The sequence below is a fragment of the Triturus cristatus genome, chromosome 6, assembly GCF_964204655.1.
Source record: "Triturus cristatus chromosome 6, aTriCri1.1, whole genome shotgun sequence".
Taxonomy (NCBI): Eukaryota; Metazoa; Chordata; class Amphibia; order Caudata; family Salamandridae; genus Triturus; species Triturus cristatus.
In genome coordinates, this window is record NC_140589.1 from 1113969660 (window position 1) to 1113988112 (window position 18453).

Below are 18453 nucleotides of genomic sequence, written 5' to 3' on the forward strand. Positions count from 1 at the left end.
AGACATGTTTCTCTCTTTTATGGACAGATTGAACCTGACAGTGAACTTCAGAAAATCTCCCTCTGGAAGTTGGCCCTCGGTCGACTAGGTCTAAAACTTTTAAGGCGGGGAGCCACACACTTGCAAAGGTCCTTGCCTTTTCTTACCTGGGAGTGCTGTTTGATGCCAAACTGAACTGGAAGCCTTTGGTCGAGGGAAAGGTGTGCGAGATGAACAAGTAAATAGGGGCCCTAGCTAGCTATGCCAAGAGGCTGGGTTCCTGGTCGCCAAGTGTGTTAGTAAACCTTTATCACTCTAAATGTCTTTCTAAGGTTTTATATGGAGGTGAAGTGTTGGGGTACACTCCCATGCACAAGATACAGCTTGAACAAAACGAGTTCTTAAGGTGGATCTTGAGGGCACCCCAGAGCACTCCGTCCTTTTCTGGACATGAAGAGCTGGGCATCAAGTACATTGCTGACTTGATGGCTGTTAAGCCTTTGTTGTGTTGGTTTAAGATATGGTCCAGGGAGGGTGGCCAGCTAAATCGTCTGATTTTGACCGACTGTTTGTAATTTGACAATGCATATACAACCCCTGGATCTCTTATGTAAGGGTGTCATTTACCAGGTTAGGTAGGGTGGACATCTTTCACAACCATGTCACGCTCAGTCCTTGCGAGCACATGTATGTAAAGGGCCTTGTCTTTAAGCATGCCCTTTCTCATGGTGAAAGCGTTGAGCTTGTGAAGCCTGCAGTAAGGGGGTGCTTACTGCTGAAAACTGTGCAAGTTATGGAAAGTTACCTTTCTCAATTCAAACACAAGGAGATGATGGATGGAGCATTGAAACTTTTCAGAAACTCACCCTAATCACTGATCTAGGTTGAATCCATCATCGTTCTTAAGCTCACTTCACCATCCCAGTTCAGACCCAGCCATATGCAAATCAGTATTGACCCTGTTCCTCATGGGAACAGTCCAGCCGAACTGCCAAGCCCCTCATCAGCCAGGCTAGCTTGAATCCAGTGGCAAGGTGAGCAAGGGACCCATGTCTGGGCATACCCTGACAACTTAGGGCAAACAAAGCAACCACAATGAGATGATGGACGGAGCACTGAAACTATTCAGACACTCACCCCTAGTCACAGATCTGGGTTGAATCCATCATCGTTCTTTAGCTCACTTCACCATCCCAGTTCAGACCTACTCACATGCAAATCAGTCTTGACCCTGTTTCTCATTGGAACAGTCCAGCCTGAACTGCCAAGTCAGGTCTTACTTGGACCAGAAACAAGCGTCTTGGGATTGGTTTTGAGGTAACACCCCTCATCAGCCTTTCTCTCCTTACAAGTGAAAGGGACAGGTTCCTGGTGACCCGTTTTAGGTTTAACCAGCTCACCATCTCTTGCCCACCCCTTTTGGCTGTCCCCAAGCAAATTTGCAAGTGCCTTCTGCCTGTGACTGTTAGTCTCCACAGGACACCCTGCACTTTGTGCTTTTTTGTAAATATTTTACCCGGCCTAGGAAGCTGTTCCTGCAGCCACCTTCCCCCTTGAAAGACTTGAATTTTATGCAAACCCATGTGGCGCTCATGCATCTGCAGCTTTTGTCAAATGAGTACACCCTTTCTGCTGTAAACTCATTTTTCCGGTCAGCCCTGAGTCCAAGACAATCAAGACCCGATTGATGTTCTATGGACATGTTTCACTGTATACTGTTTTAAAAGTGAAAGAAATTTTATACGCAAGCCCGTGTGGTGCTCATGCATGAGTACACCCTTTCTGCTGTAACCTCCTTTCTTCGGACAGCCCTGAAGTCAAAACAATCAAGATGAGATTGATATTCTGTGGATATATTTTTACTGTATACTGTTTTAAACTTGATTTTATCTAAATCTTATTTGTATTTATGATGATATTGTATCTAAATGAATTGGCTCTGTGATTTTATATGTTATGGTTGTGACTGCGACCGAATAAAGATTGATTTAATTTGATCTGAAATAGCACTAAAACAACTGAAAAAGAAAGATACACAACTCTCAAGAAATCCGACATTAATTTACAAAAATAGGTTACATTTTTATGAATTTATGGACATCCAAACAAAAAAGATCTACTGGAGGGTTCCAGAGATATACCTTTTTACAGAAACGATAAATCAAGGCTTTTCACTTTTCATATACTTCACCTGCCTTAGGACTCATGAGGCCTATTGGAGGGGTGACTTATATATGTTACAAAGGGAGGTTTGGGCTTTGCCATTTCCTTAAATGAGAGAGTCGAGTTAGCAGATAAAACTGCTCTACCAGTCTGAAGTGGCAGTCTGGGAGACATGTTTTACCTTGTCATACTCATGGTGGCACAACTAGTGCTACAGTCCACAAGTGACACTTTCACTTACAGGCCCTGGGTACCCCTGGAAGCATATATGAGGGACTTAGAAGTTAAGCTTTGCCAATTGGGTATGAGCCAATCGACAATGTACCATTTTAAGGGTCAGAGCACATACACTGATTAGCAGGGCTTTGGGCATTTCAGCAGTGGTGGCTACTGCCAATACGACCTGGAGGGGGGGTGGCAGCGATAGAAAAAGAAATACACTTACCTTTCACTGTGGCAGTTGCGATCTTCAGCTCCTGCGTCGCACTGCTCGTCTGCTCCCGGCACTCCAATCTTCAGAGCACAGGCTCCCAGACTCTCCACGCGATTCCAATGCTGCTCTCATGCTATTACGCCCAGCATGAGAGCAGCTCTGGGATTGGGCCATTCTCACGCTCCAGCAGGGACTGGGAGCCGGTGCCCTTAGCACTGGGGATATCCCCAAGGAACAGCCTGGAGATATCAAAGTGCGCATGTCTGTTTGGCTAGCCACGGATGGCCAGCCAAACTGACATTTGCTCTTTCAGTGCCTACAACTGGTCCTGCCCCCGCTGCTGGTGTGACATGGCCCACCCCTGCCATAGCGGAGGAGCTGCACCTGCATTTCAGAGCCATTACACCAGTGCCTTGTAGTCAGAATAGGGGCAAAACATGCGATGAAACCTGCAGAAAGCCTGTTTCATCAAAACACCCATAGCATGTTTCAAAGGATTGGGTGGGAAGGTATGCAGTAGAGGATGCTATCACAAGCACTGCTTTTTTCAATCGTACACCCAGTGCTTTTCCCGTCGTCACTTTTTTATGAGGTCATTTGAGGCATTCAATACATTTTGTGTGAAAACCTTTTCCTGAGCCTCCTCCCAGCATCACTTATTCTTGCCTCTAATTCTGGTGATTTTTTTTTAGCAGACGAATGCTTGACTTGTGTATTGAGTTTCTTACTACTGTAACCATAAGTCGACATTTTGTATATATATGATGTCAATACCCAAACATAGGGCCCGATTCACAGAATTAACTTAAGACAAAATCCTAAACTTACTACTTTTGGTATTCACAGAATGCACTTACTACTTTTGGTATTCACAGAATGGATTTACGACTACTAACTTTACGTCCGCACTCGGGCCGGAAATTCCGGCTCGGAGGCGGAGCTTCCGGGCCGGAGGCGGGGCTTCCGGGCCGGAGGTGGGGATTCCGGCCAATGGCAGAGATTTAGCCATGGCCAAAATCTCCACCGCCGAGCCGGAAGCTCCGCCTCCGGGCCGGAAGCTCCGCCTCCGGGCCGGAATTTCCGGCCCGAGTGCGGACGTAAAGTTAGTAGTCGTAAATCCATTCTGTGAATACCAAAAGTAGTAAGTGCATTCTGTGAATACCAAAAGCAGTAAGTGCATTCTGTGAATACCAAAATGGTAGTAAGTTTAGGATTTTGTCTTAAGTTAGTTCTGTGAATCGGGCCCATAGTGTATATATGGAAAAATGCAATTGCTTATTTATAGTATAAAATAATATTGTTAGTTCATTATGAGTTAACAAAAAAGTCTTTCTATGCAACTTGTTATATTAATGTTGGCCTTCATGACCTAATATAACCTCATCTTTTACCCCTCCGTAGGTGACGTGGAGAGAATAGTAGCAATGCACCCAGGATTTCACAAGACTGTGGATCTGAAATCCGTGTCCTCCTTATGTCATGGGAGTGGCATTCAGCATCATGTAGTGGACCCAAAATATGAGAACGATTTAATTCCCAGGAGGGGTAATGAGGTGTATCCTTACCCAAGTCCACTTCATGCTGTGGCACTTCAAAGCCCTCTCTTTTCTTTGATTGGAGAATCCTGGGATACTGACGACATTGCTGTAGTCAGCCAGCCTGCTCAGCCCAGTACACTCAAGGTAAACGGAACGCTTCCGATTAGGCCCCTCACTGAAACCAGGCCTGGGGATTACATCAAGAAACTTCTGGAACTACGCAGGTACAAAACCACCAGCAACCAAGCTAATACCTGCAGCAGTGGTCTGGACAGTACCCAACGATGTGCGCAAAATCAAAGACTTCCTATATACCCCACCGCCAATATGATAAAGACGGACAGCTGTTGCCAGTTGGTGAAAGATGGGGGGTCTTCTGAAGGAGACAAAGCAATCTACAGTAATTTCAGACAAGAGAGGGTTGATGTGGAACCTGAAAATCAGCCAGAGTTTGCCACGTGCACAGACAGTGAAGAGCTTTCCAGTCTCCCCAGTACACATATTAATAACTGTTTTGATGGAAGGTCAAAAATAAGTGGTTTTGCATTGAGGGAGTCCAGAGAGCATTTTTCGGAGCTAGGTTCTTCCTCCAGTTTACAGGCTTGTTCAGAGGAGTCCTGTCACGACCCATCACCTTTACCAGCCAAAATTATTTTATCCAGTAGGGTCAACAAAGAAAACTGCATCTTAAAGCCTGCAAAGGTCGTTCAAGAACCTCCAGCACAAACTAACTTTGTGCATGCGCAGTTTGTGCCCGCAGAATCCCAAAATGTAAAAGTGAGAGCTTCAAGCTCTAAAGCGAAAGCAATGAAGGTGAAACGAATAAACAGTGAGAAATTGCTGAGTCCTACGAAACATTTGCCTGGTCTTGAAAGGCCAAAGGGACTCAAAGCTGTAAAGTGGACACATGCCAGTAGGAATCATAGTGGTAAAAGCCTGGTCAGAAGACCCACGTATATTGGTGATGTATCAGCAAGGTCTTGTTCAGAGTCCAGTTTGTTGCCTGTACAGTTAAGAGTACCCCATGACATTCCTAAAGCGGAAGTCTATAGAGCGCCAGTTAAAAAAATACATTTGCTTAAACCCTCGCACATTGATAATACCACAAAGAGAAAGCAGCGTAAGTGGCAGTCCACATTTGAAACAAAATCCGATTTTACCAACATTCAACATGGCTTTGCAGCTGCTTTAGGGCCACCAAAGCAGTCTACCAGGAGAGCTGGTGCCCTCTACCCTGTAAGCTTTAGGGCAAGACCCAGCCCGCCCCATCCTGGTGCGTATGCAAAGAGTGAGTCTGAATTTTCAGCCGACTGTGCTTCCTTATTCCACTCCACCATCATCGAGACCAGCGAAGGTGAGGTCAGCAACTACACCGCAAACCGGTTTGGGGACAGTGAGTCGAGTCAAAGTGAGTCTGATGTGGCCAGCAGTGGTAGCAGCCTCACACTCGACTCTGATGACATTGCTGAGAGTGAGTTAGTTTGGGCTGAAGCACCCCCAAGATTGCCAGCACTTGCCCAGTCTACCACCAGCAAGCCTCTGCCAGAACCAAAGATCTATCGCATCAAAGCTTCAAGAGCTCTAAAGAAAAAGATCAGGAGATTTCAGCCTGCGGCTTTGAAAGTTATGACAATGGTATGACAGCTGGCTAGTGCCCGGGGAGGGAGGTGGAGACTAAAAGAAAGACTGAGCAGCTGATTGCCTGATGACAGTGGGAGACATCACGCTGGCTTCGGTTTAGCAAAACAAAAGGACCGTCCTTCCAAGAAATTCACTGTTTGAATGCACTGTAAATAACCCCAAGTATTCACCAAGAGCTTTTTTCTTTGCCAATGTCTGCAACCCCGTGTTTGATTGTGTACTGCGAGATTTGTCTTTCTACTACAGCTTCACATCAGTGTAATTGACGTATAAAGCAAAGTGCTAATAAATATATTAATATTCTTTTGGGGGTACTTATTGGGATTTTAATGCGCTGGTTCCGTATGTTATTGTGGCATTATTGGAAATGGTTATTAATGATGCCTATACTGTTTTCGTAGTAACGCTATTTCCAAAGTATTTGTTTTATTCAAAACTTCAACGAAGTGCTTACAGAACCGAAGCCTTTCCAAGCAAATATTCTTTACCCTCGCAAGATAAAATACACACTTTTAGTTTTGTAAAACACCTTCAAGTGACTTCACTATAGCACAGCAGAAGGCTACCTTGGGCTGGGCCACGCTGTTTGGAAGTAATGCTTTTGTGGAATTCTGGAACAAATTGGCAACCGACTTCTGGGTAAAAGAAAATAGTTTCATTGCGTGCAAATAATGATGTTTATACGCTTTTATTTTCGAACTGAGTTGAGGTAATGTGGACTTCAGTGATTGCTGATTTGAATCCTGGGTTGGCCAGTTAGCTTGACAATCCCAGAGAGCAGTAAGAGAGAATCTTTACAGTAGTAGCATTCTTCCTTAAGGCAATAGAGACGCAGTTGATGATTTGTCGGTTGAATTTTACGTATTTAGAGCTCACCACAGCAGTGCCGGGGCATGAGAATTTACAGAGAAACCCACATTCGGCTATTGTTATTTCTCCCGTCTTTAATAAAAGGATTTTTTTCACATGTCTTTAATGGAAGAGTTTTCTTATGTTCAAGCGTATGCTGGGTCACATCAGTGGCGTTGCTTAGGCCCCTGCAGCCCTTGGGGGTCAAGTGAGCCCCACACCCTCCAGGAGGCCCCCAACTTTTCAAGGGGTCACGCTTCAGTCCAAGGCCAATGAATATCTGGGAGATATGGAAACCTCAGGGTCCCTTCATCACATTCTGCATGGGGCGGGGGGGGGGGGGGGTAGGGTTTTTGCGTTATGCTACTGGCCCACATAATGAGCTCTGGTACACCTGGGAAACATAAGAGGTCTTGTCAGGAAGCCAAAGAGGATTTTATATAAACCAGAATGACTGCTAGACCCACAGTCTTTCCAATTCCCAAACTATTATAAAAGGACAGAAGCTGTCCTGACAAGCATGATTTTTGGTAAACGGAGCAATAAAATAAGGAAAGATGCGGTAGGTTGTATTCATGAATGCCAAAAGTATGACATCAAACATTGAGGAAGAAAAGAAAATGAAATAGAGAGTAACTGGCTAACAGAAAAAAGATATTTGTCTTAGTTAAATGAAGAATACAAGTAGCAGAACTCGTTTCCTAACGGCCAGTTGAGCACCTTGACTGAGGATTTGTGTGGAGAACTCTAAACATGCATCCAAGAACTCTGAGGAAAGAACAAATGAGAGTGGAGCGAGATAAAAAAAAACTAGACCAGATAACTGAGGAAGCAGCAAAACATATGAAAAATGCACAACGCAAGAAGACCGGGTGCGAACTGTGCGAAAAGCAAGAGAACCCCACTAAATAGTGATTTCCTTTTTAGGTTTTACTCTATCCCTTCCTCTATTACCCCCAGGTCCCTTAAGTTCTCGTCCCATTCATTTACATATTGGAGATAACCATCTCCCGACAGAAAAAAAAACAGAGGCATTCTGGGACCCCAATACTGCCCCTCCCACCGGGAGTACATAAGCAGTACTTACCCAGCATCCCGCCTGTACAACCAAGCCCAGACAGGATTACTGGTAAGTAATAGAGCATTACCCCCAGGTCCCTTATGTCCTCATCCCATTCATTTACATATTGGAGAATACCAAAGCAGAAAACCGGCCTTCCGCATCCACAAGCACACCCAGGAAACCACAACCAAAGCAGTTCTTTTTTTCTGTCTGTCGACAGAAGGGACGTGGTTTTGCTGGTGCTGCTCCTGCTGGGCTGGAGTGGTCTTTCTTTTCTCCTCCCCCCGCCCTGCTGCCTGGCTGTGAGGGCGGGGGGTCTTCTGGTCTGCCTCCTGGCCTGCCGGGCTTGCTGGGTTGCGGGCCTGTTCATGACCGGATCTGCCTCCTATGGCTCTTCAGGTGGGGCTATGGGTGCCCTGGCGTTCACAGTTGGTGGAAGATTCCAGGGTTCGCATACCGCTCCTCTGTTTCCTGCCGGCCGGCCCTTTGCGGCTGGCCTCCCGGTTGCTTCCAGATCGCGTGCGCGTCTTCCTGGAGCCAGGCCAGGTGGAAGGCGCGCCGCGTTTGCTGGTCTCCTGGCGCTCCTGGATTTCGTGGGCCCGCCGGGTCGGTTCGCTGGGGCTGTTGGGGGGGGGGCGTCTTCCTGGTGGCATCTCGGCCCCCCCTCCGGGTGAGTACCGCGTAGCGGTCTTCCTTTTCTTGGGAAGGAGAGTTGCTGTGGCCTCATGGTATTGTTTCTTGCGGTGCTTTCACGGGTGGTGCCTCGTCCTGTGTGTAGTGTCCCATGGACTGGGCGTTGCCCTGGGCCATTTCCTTTCTCTGTGCTGTTCTCTCACTCCTTTTCCCTGGAGTGCTGTTCTCTCTGCCGCCTGCCTTCGCATTTGGGCGCCGGAGGCTGTGGCTCAGTGGCTGCGTTTTGTGGTGTTGGTGTGGCGGCCTCTTTCGCTACTGAGGTTCGTGTCCCGCCGCCGGCTCCTTCTTTCCCGGTTTGCTGTTCATATTCCTGCACCATTGAGTTGGGTACCAATGTACATCTGTTATTCGGTGCCTTGCAACCCCTGGGTGATTTGTGCGCTTTGCGTATACAGGTGTTCTGTTGTGTCTTGCCCTGTTTCAGTCTGTCTGTTTCTGCACATGTCTGGTTCTGTTCTTCTGTCTTGTTTTGCCTCCTGTTGCTTTGTTGTGCTGCGGTGGCTCCTGAGGATGCCGAGATTTGGACCCGGGACCTCATGCTTCCGCTGCATGCGCTCTGCCTCTGAGCTACCTCCCTGTCGGTGCCCTCCCGGCTTCCCTGTGTGCTGGCGCTGTGCTGTTGCTCTTCGCTTGGGCTGCCCTGCTCCGGTGTTGTTGGGGTGCGTGGCTCCTTGCGGCGCCTTCTGCCCGCTTGCCTGCTGTGTGTCCGTGTCCTTCTCCTACTGCCGGAGTTTGTGCCTATGATTCTCCCTGTTTTGGCGCTGGGTTTCCGGGTTGGGGCCTGGTGTTGGCTTTCTGTGCCTTCGTCCGGCTCCGCTTGGGGTGCGTCCTGTTAGGGCCGCTCTGCTCCTCGCGGGGGCTTGCTGTGGTCTCCCGGTTCTGGTGTCTGCTGCCCTGGTCCGTTGCGCCTTGGTTTGGGCTGTGCTTCTGTGGGTGCGAGTTCTGCTTCTGCCGCTCCTCTCGGGGGGCGCCCTGTCGGGGCTGCTCTCCTCCTCCGTCTTGGTTCGCATGCTGCCTACTCTTTCCCTCGCCCTCCTCCAGGCTTGCTCTGCCCGGTTCGAGTGCGCCCTTTGTTGCGACTGTGCCCCCTGTGCCTGCGGTTGCTCCGGGCTCTGCCCCCCTCCTGGGGTGTGTGGTCTGTGGGGGGTGGTTGCGTTGGGTGGCCCGCCGCTGCCTCTTCCTCTTTCCCGGCTCATCGGCATTTTCTTTTTGGGCCTTGTTGGGGGGGGTTCTCCTCTCCGTTGGGTTCATTTGCTGCTTCTCTGGGCTGTTGGCATTCGCTCTTCTATTTGGGGGCCTGTATCGGGTTGGCGTGGGTTCCTGTCGCCTGTATCGGGTTGGCGTGGGTTCCTGTCGCCTCTGTGGTGGCTGGTTCCTTTTGTTGCTGGCTCTGTCTGTGCTCGTTCCTGGGGTTCCCTATGTTGCTGGGGTCTCCCTGCCTGCTTGCTTGCACCTTCTCTGCTGCGCCTGTGTCGGGGTCGCCTTTCGCTTCCTCGGCGGTGGCCTGTTGGGGTGCGCTCCTGGTCCCCTCTCCTTTGGCTTCCTCCGCGGCTCCCTGCCCCTGGTGGGTGGTGGGTCGCTGTTCCTGCTCCTTTAGCGGCTGCTGGGGGGTGGGTCCTGTTGCCTCCCCTGGGTTCCTGTTGGTTCTGCCTCGGGTTTCCCCACTTTTCTTGCTGCCCCTCTGTTGCCCTGTTTTTCTGGGTGTCACAGGTGCGGGTATCGTGGCCTTGCCTTGAGCGTGTTGGGTCTGTCTGTCCGCCCCTTTTTGGGTGGCCTTCCCTCCGCTGCGGGCTGGCTGTTGTGTTGTGGCCTCGGCTCCGCTGTGGGTTCTGGGTGTTCGCCTTTGCTTCTGCGTGGTTGGTTGGATTGTGGTGCGTGGGGGCTCCTGCTTCCAGGCTTTGTTCCTGCCGTTCCTTGGGCTGCATCTAGTTCCTCTTGTGGCATCCTGGTGTCATGCCTGGGGCTCTCTGCCTCCTCTGCCTCCGCCTGGGTGGCTCATAATGCCGGACCTGCGGCTGTTTTGTTCTCTTTTGTTCCGGCCTGGGGCTTCGGGTGTTTGTCCCGGGGCCTTCTGTGTGCTGGGTTGCTTATGGGGTCTGGCTGCTTCTGTTTTTTGTTTGCTCCTGCCCTGGCTCTCCCTGTGCTTGCCTTTGGCTTGCTTCCGGGGTTTCCTGCCCGCCTGGTTTTGCCGCTGATTTTGCCTGGTTATGGCTGGGGGTACTGGGTGGGGGCTTCTCTGTCTGGTTTTCCTTTCCTTGGTGTCCCCCCCCGGGATGTGTTCCAGTGGCGGTTCCCCTTTTGGTTGATGGGGTTCGTGCCACTGCTGTTGTGCCTGGCTGTGTGTCTGCTGGGGCTTTCCGCTCCTGCATGGTTTTGTGTGGCTGTTGGTCGCCTTTTGGGCTCTGCGTCGTTGCCTGGGCTCTCTTTTGTGTCCTGGCGTGGCACTGTGCGCTTGTGGCCGCTTCCTGGTGGGTCCTTCGGGGCCTTCTCCTGCCGGCGGTTCTCTTCCCGGGCTTGTTTCACCTGTGTTAAGGCCTGTGTGGGGTCCTGTGGCTCCGGGTTTGCCGGCTTCCTGCTGGTTTGGGGTGGCCTCGGGCTGTGCCTCCCTAGCTTTGTGGCTGTGCTGTCGTTTTGGGCCGGCTCTGTGGTGTGTTTTGCTGGGCGTTACTGGTTCTTTCCTGGTTCTGGTATCCTGGCTCGCTCCTTGCTTCCCCGGGCTTTGTTCCCGGGGTGTGTTTGTTTGGGTGCCTTCCCGCCCCTCTCTGGTTGGGGTGTGGTTCTGTGGTGCTCTTGCCCCTGTGGGGTCCTCCTTCCTGGCTGCGGGTTGTCTGGGGTTTTCCTACTGCTTGTCCCTCTGCTTCTTTGCGGCTTCCGCTTTGGCGGTTTCCTCTGTTTCTTTTTCCGGCCTTTTGCGTGGACCGGCGGTGTTGTGCTGGGGGTCCTCTGTTCCTCCCTGCCCTTTGCTTTGGCCTTGGCACAGCGTGGGCTCCTTCCGGGGTTTGGTTGGGTCTGCGGGTCCTCCTGCGTCGTCGGGTTGCTTGGCCTTGGTCCTGGCTTCCTGGCTCCTTTTGGCGTTTGTTGCCCTGGTTTGTGATGTTTCCTTGGCTCCTCTCCGGTGTGGCTGGGGTTGGGTCTTGGGGCCTTTTGGTCTGGGTGCTGTGTGCCCTGGGGACGTTTTCTTTTTCGGCTGCTCCTGACCTTGCTGTTTGCTTGGCCTGTGTGTGGGTTGCTGAGTGGTCCTCTGTCGTGTTGGCACCTGCCATCTGTAGTTCAGTGAGTTCCTGCCTGGTTGTTTCTTGGTTTGGGGGCTGCTGGTTGTTCCCGGTTGCTATGGCCTTCTTTCCTGCCCTGTTCTCCCTTCCTTTTGGGGTTGGAGTTTTTCTGGGGGTTGTGGCCGGTGGCTCTGTCCCCGCCCTGGTTGGGCTTTGGTTTCCGGTCTTGTTGGCCTCCTTGCTGGTCGGATGTCGGCTGGTTCTTTCTGGGGGCGTCTCTGGCCTGTGGTCTTTGGGTTGGCCTCCTCTTCCCTGTTGTTCTAGATTTGGTGGCCTTCCCGTTTGGGCTGGTGGCCTCCTTCCCGGTGAAGTCTTTTTTTGGCCTCCTGGGTTTTCGGTTTTCTTCCCCTTGCCTGTCTTTCTGTTTGTTTGAGGTCTTGCTCCTGTTCGGACCCTGCTCTTGGCTCTCTGGGGCCGGGTTGTTCGTTTTGGTGGGGTGGGCCGGTTTCTGGCCTGTGCTCTCCTCCTTCCTTGTTGGTCTGGGTGCTTGTGCCTGCGCTCTGTTGGCCGGTCTTGGCTTCTTTCAATGGCCTTCTTCGGGGCGGTCACGGTTTGCCTTGTGTGTTTGCGGCTGGCCCGGAGGGTTGCTTGGCCGTGTCCTTTGGGTCTTGGTTCTGGTTGCCCTGTCTCCGGTTTCTCTGGTTGACGGCCTGCTTGTTGGGGCTCTGGCCTTCTGTTTTTTGGGTTGTCTCCGGTCCTGTTCTGGGTTTCGGGCCGGTTGTTTCCTGCGGTTCCCTTTTTTCTCCTTCTCGGTGCTCCCTTGGGTTGCTGCTTTGGTTGTGGTTTCCTGGGTGTGCTTGTGGATGCGGAAGGCCGGTTTTCTGCTTTGGTATTCTCCAATATGTAAATGAATGGGATAGGGACATAAGGGACCTGGGGGTAATGTTCTATTACTTACCGGTAATCTTCATTACTCCGGGTCCCGTTGTCCTCGTCCCATTCATGCGCCCCTCCCTCCCTCCCGGGCGGCCGGCCTTCCTGTCTGGGCTTGGTTGTACAGACGGGATGCTGGGTAAGTGCTGCTTATGTACTCCCGGTGGGAGGGGCAGTATTGGGGTCCCAGCATGCCTCTGTTCTTTTTTTCTGTCGGGAGATGGTTATCTCCAATATGTAAATGAATGGGATGAGGACAACGGGACCCGGAGTAATGAAGATTACCAGTAAGTAATAGAACATTAATCCAGAACTTAAGTGCAATGTCCAAGAAGAAATAAAAGGCCCCTTAGGATTGACGTGCACCTAGTTCCCTTTGCAAAGTGTCCCAAAGAAGATGTTGCTAAACATGGTCGCTACATCACCATGCCCATTCTTCTGCTTTCTTCCTCTTTCCAGGATAGTCTCCATGTGTGCAGAATGACGTTTTCCCCATCATACCCACTGCATGTGAAACATACCACCAGGTATTGCCCTGTTGCCACAAGCACCAGTGCCCCAACCCTCCATGAGCTTTTCCATCAAGAACAGCCGTTGGCATTAAGTACTGGTGCAAGTCCCAGTGCAACTCTGAGACTCACACGGAGTCCTGACATTCATTTGGATTTGCGATGCCCCCCTATTCTTAGTATATTTGCTCATGGTTAAGGATCCCTATCCGTTGCCAACTTGGACTTGTTAAAATATCAGAATTGTTATGCGTGCAGACGTGGCTGCTAAGAGAGTGAAAAGTAGAGAACACCATTGCCAGAAGTTATATCGACCTAATATTGTGGAACCAGATTGTTTCTTCTTTACTGCTAGTTAACACTCCATGCTACTTCGTTTTATTTATTGATGATTTATTGAAGAGCACAGAATGCCACTTTGCAGTCATTTCAGAACGTTAGCCCACTGGGCGGCAGTGACCATGTATTGGGATGAATTTCAGAGAAGGAAAGGACTTTTCTGAATTTGATCATTCAGCAGCTGAAATTTATGTATCAGCTCTTTTGGCTCAAAAAGCTGGGAGTCCATGGGAGTAAACCATACCGCCAATGCTATGCACTGTAAAAAACTTGGAATTTACATTTTGACAGATGGTGCAAGGAATTTCCTGCAGGATTTATTGCCAACAGGATGAGGCATGCTGTAGTTGATGAGAAGGGAGGAGGACAATCCGGACATCTGGTGATCCCTAAAAAGGCCTTCATAGATCCTTAGCTTTCTAGCTTTTAAAGCACCAAATTCCCAGATGCTTTGGAGAGGTAGCGGATGGTACAAGGGGCACTTGTCATTCATGACATCCTGGACCTATGATACTTTACAGCCTTGATCATTAGACCAGCTGTAGCTGGTATTCTGCTTAAGATCTAAAGCCGGTGGATGCATTACTCTGGACGTCAGATTTATACTTCTCTAGATATTATTTGCACTGTTCAACCTTACTAAACCTCTGTTGGACTTGGCCTCTCTTAGGGGATTTCTATAAAACTTTTAGCTTTTTCCTCCTGGTTTTTGCTGACTCTCATGACCATAGAACTCTGGGGACTTTCCCACTGTACTACAATGAAAAAGCATGTGCACCCCTCCTATACATGCCAGAAAGGGGTACTTACGTAATTGGTTTAGGGGCTGAACTTATGCATGCTCTGTAAAAAGGTACACCCCTACCCAGGGCGGGTATGGCACTGGCTAATAGCAGGATACAGCACTGAGTGTGCCACCCACCTGAATAGCCTGTCAAACATGTATCAGGCCTGCCATTTCAGGCCTGTGGGGGAGCAGTGATGCTTGTGCTTGGGTTGGCATTTCTAACTCGTTAGCCAAACCTGAGCAGGCCTTCCACCACCATAGGAGCTATTGGTAGGTAAAAGGCAGGGCAGGCACACATTGGTGTTCAATGCCCGGCTAGTGAAGAACCCCCCACGTGGTTTTCCCTATCAAGGAGGTCATCTCCATCCATGGGACAACACCGGGGTGTGGCTGATTCTCTTTTAGTGGCCTTAGGGCCTTGGGCCCTTTCTCACTGTAAATGCACTGTGAAAGTGCGCACCCTTCTTATACTGTTAGGCATAGGTGCTAACATTGTGTTCCTAAACGTAGGTCAGGACTGCCATTGTAGGCCTGGATGTGTGCGCGCTTACACCTATGGTGTTTTCATACATGTGTCAAGTCTGCCATTGCAGGTCTGTGTGTCCGCAATTGCACTTGTGCTCAAATTGGCGTTTCTAAACCACTAGCCAATGCTGAGGGGACCTTTCACTACCACTGGAGCATCCCTAGGATAAGTCCTAAGTGGTTCATGGTAGGTGAAAGGCCGTAATGTACTCCGCCCAGGTAGTGAAGAATACCCATGTGTGTTTTCAATTTCAATGGGGTTTGCTCTTCCCATCGGTTAACATGGAGGAATGGGTGAAATTACTTCAGGCTGCAATAGTAGATTGCAGTTGAGGAGCCTCATCATGTTTCCTATCATTGGATACACAATGACAAACCCGCTCCTGTGGTAAAGGTGGTTTTGCATTAAGAGCTTAGCAATGTCACCACTAGAAAGGTGGTATTTCTCTGCTCCAAAACTCTTTGTGTGCCTTTTAGCTTGACTCCAGTCTCTTCGGAGGCTTGGGGAGCACATCTGTGAATTCCCCAGCAACAACTACAAACCTTGGGCATGTAATTGAAATGACAAACCTCTGCAATTTGAGAGACTAGCTGGATAGATTGGAGGGCAAGGTTTGGACACTTGGCGGCTAGGAGTCATATCATGGCCCCACTAAAGATTAACATCTGCATTCCAGAGCCTCATGGCAGACAGGACTGAAATTTAGGGGCGACATCAATGGTTCAAAGTGAAACCCTTGTAACTACCCCCAGCTTCAAAGGCACACTATAGTATAACTAATGGTGCCATTTTTCAGCAGGGCAAAGATACACTTGTGGGGACCGGAGAATGGCATGGTGCATACTGCCAAAGGACTCTGTTGTGCACTAGGAAGATTACTGCCATTGAAAGGGACCGTGTTCCCTTTCTGAATAGTGGCTGGCCTGGCTGACTACCTGTTGCTGTGTGACATCCTGAAGTGTGGTCTCCAAGGGCTTGCTGGCTTGCCCTCTGTTCTATTGTGGAGGTCTCAGGGACATCAAAGACCTCCCGCGATGGACCCATACCATCTATCATTGGAATCTAGAGAGCGGTGCCCTCTTAACTGCCCACATGATCTGCTGCATCCCAACTGGTAGTGCGGCGTGAGCTGAGAACTAACAACTCTGCCTTGAGACCAGATTGCCTTGTCCGGAACCCCAAAAATACTGCCTGCATCTAAGGAGAGGGGCCCCTGCTAAGCGATTGAGAGGCAAGATGGCGGTCGACTGAGACCGTAGCAGCGCCCAGACCACTAAAGAGCCCTAAGAGTATCTACATGCAGAATTAGCAGTGAAGAACGTGTGTAGATGACCATCGGTATACGAGGCAAAGTGACATATGGTCCCTCGAAAGGTGTAAGGATCTACGTGCACCTAATTGGGACAGTAATAGGGCTTGCGGTCTTGAGGCACATTGACAGGCTGATTAGAGTGGTGCCTAAGTGGATCTCCAGCGAATCTCACCTTGTGGACGGAGTAGTTTCTGAAGAAGCAGACTATATGGGGCCAAAGCCAGCAGGTGGAGCGGTCAAGTCGAGGACTGCTTGCCCCACGCTCAAGGATCAGCCGGAGGTGCAAGAGACGAGTATCGACACTGCGGCTGTGTCACCCAGGCAGACGCCTCGGTAGGGACGCCGAGGGCAGCAGGCAGAGTAACGCGAACAAGCCCTGGAGCAAGCCCAGGAAAACAGAAGAAGAGGCGGGGCTGCGGGAAAACAGCGTCCGGCCGGCCCCACGGTGGTTGAGCTTCTGAGAGGCCCCACTGCAAGGAAAGCTCAGGCTGAAGGCGATACAGGCTGGGGGAGCACAACGCAAGGAGTGGAGGCGGTGCGAGAGGCAGATGTCTCTCTAAAGATGGACAGAAACAATCAAGTAGCCAACCTAGAAGAGAAGGAAGGTAGGCCAGGAGCGGATAACCCCCCTCCCTCACTGACAGCTAACGGGGGGGAGTGGATGGTAATGCGGACCTAACAGTCCCAGATAACCAGAAAGCAAGTTTACTGGGAGCGAATGTGGGAAGGGATGATGGAATTTCAGTCCCCCCACTTCAAACTCTGGCAGAGCACAGGCTGGAAGGCTCAACTTATCCCAGCGGTTTAACTCAGGCATGGGGCCTCAGGAGCCTCAGGGGCTTGATACAGCTGATAGGTCTGATCTGGATAATTATTTGGATAAGGAGCCAAGTGATTTTTTCTTCTCTGTGTCAGACGGGGAGAATGGTCAGAGGAGGGCTCAGGTACTTCTACCCACATTAGCAACAGTGATATGGAAGAGACTGATGGGGCTAGGGCTAAAACTGTTCAGAAGAGAAGAAAAAAACCGGGGGATAGAAACCTTGCTTGGGATTATACTCCTACAAATCAACTCGTCGGACCTTCAACCAATGGGCAATCAGTTTCAGATTTAAATGTACCAAACCCTCCAACGTTGGAAGCCATCTTTCAGGCCATATCCTTGCATTGTGAGGAGACCCGGCAGGATGGCCGTAAGGCTCAATCAGCTATGAGAAAGGTGCAGGGGGTGGTCAGGAAGCTGACCAAGACCTGCAGTGCCATCGGGGAGCAAATGACTGATCTTGAGTCAATGATTGTTACCACAGAGGCCGACCTTATAACCACTCAAGCACTAGCCAAATCCCATGAGTCCCAGCTAATTGACAAACAATGGAAGCTGGAGGAGCATTAAAATCGCTAGAGGTGCAACAACTTGCAGGTGCTTAGGGTTCCTTAGGGGGTCGAGGGGGCAGATGTCCGCTCGTACGTTGTGTATTTGCTAAGAGATGCATTCCCGGAGTTAACAGACTGGAATTGGGGCCAAGAGGTGCAAGTTCCCACAGGGCCCCATTCATACAAAAGTAACCGGTAAGGGAAGGAGCAATGCCACAAGCCATTCTAGTATACTTCCGGAACTTATCTTCGAAAAGGCTAGACCCGAAGCACGAAGGATCAGGGGTGGAGTGTCGTTTTTCGTCCGGTCGGACTTTTGCCACACTACTGTCGAAAGGCGATGGCGGCTAAGGCAATTGATCAAACCGTTCCATGATAAAAATACACAAGCCTTCTTGAACAATCCGGCTCCGTTGAAAGTGATTTGGGGGGGGGGGGGGAGGGGGCAAACACGATTCTTTGTATCCGAAATCAAAGCTAAGGAATTTTTAGATGGTCTTACAGGGTAAAGCCGGCTAGTACAAACTGATCAGAAGAAAATAATTGAGCATAAGAAGGTTTATTAAAGTAGAACATTTAAAAAGGTGTGGGGTGAGGGAGAGGGGTATTTCTTTTTTTGGTGGGAGGGGCGTTTCTCTCTCTTAAGGAAGCATGTAGTAGGGTATTGTTTGGAACACAAGGTTGAGGATTATAGGGCTATTGGTTCTGCACGCCATATCCATCGCACACAGACCACAGTCTGAGTGCCTCAAAAGGGTGGTGGTGGGTAGGGGGTCAGGGGAAGAGAGGTTGTGGGTGGGAGGGGGGCAGAAAGCTAAAAGGAAAACATACCCAGAGGCGAGAAAGAAATGTGCTTAAAAAAAGATTATTTGTTGCATGGTGAGGAAATGAAAAGAGCAGAGGTATTTCAGGTGGGCATGGATTCAAGTTCAAATGGGGAGATTAACTATCTGTTCATTGAACGTAGGTGGACTGAATAATAGAGAGAAAAGGATTAGGCTGGCCGAGTTTGTGAGGACTAATGGCTTTGATATAATATGTCTGCAGGAGACTCATATCCCATGGAAGAAGAAGGGGTGGCTGGGCATTGGGGGCTATAATT

At 50.0% G+C, this 18453-nt stretch overlaps 1 protein-coding gene across 1 annotated transcript in view; it reads left to right on the top strand.

The window, feature by feature from the left end:
- The window catches only part of DACT2 (dishevelled binding antagonist of beta catenin 2), a 73322-nt gene extending 67265 nt beyond the window's left edge, over positions 1-6057 (top strand). The window contains exon 4 of the mRNA XM_085611973.1: positions 3977-6057. Coding sequence (XP_085468099.1) covers positions 3977-5754 — 1778 coding nt within the window. The 3' untranslated portion in view covers positions 5755-6057. The remainder of the gene's footprint in view (positions 1-3976) is intronic.
- The last annotated feature ends 12396 nt before the right edge of the window (positions 6058-18453 follow it).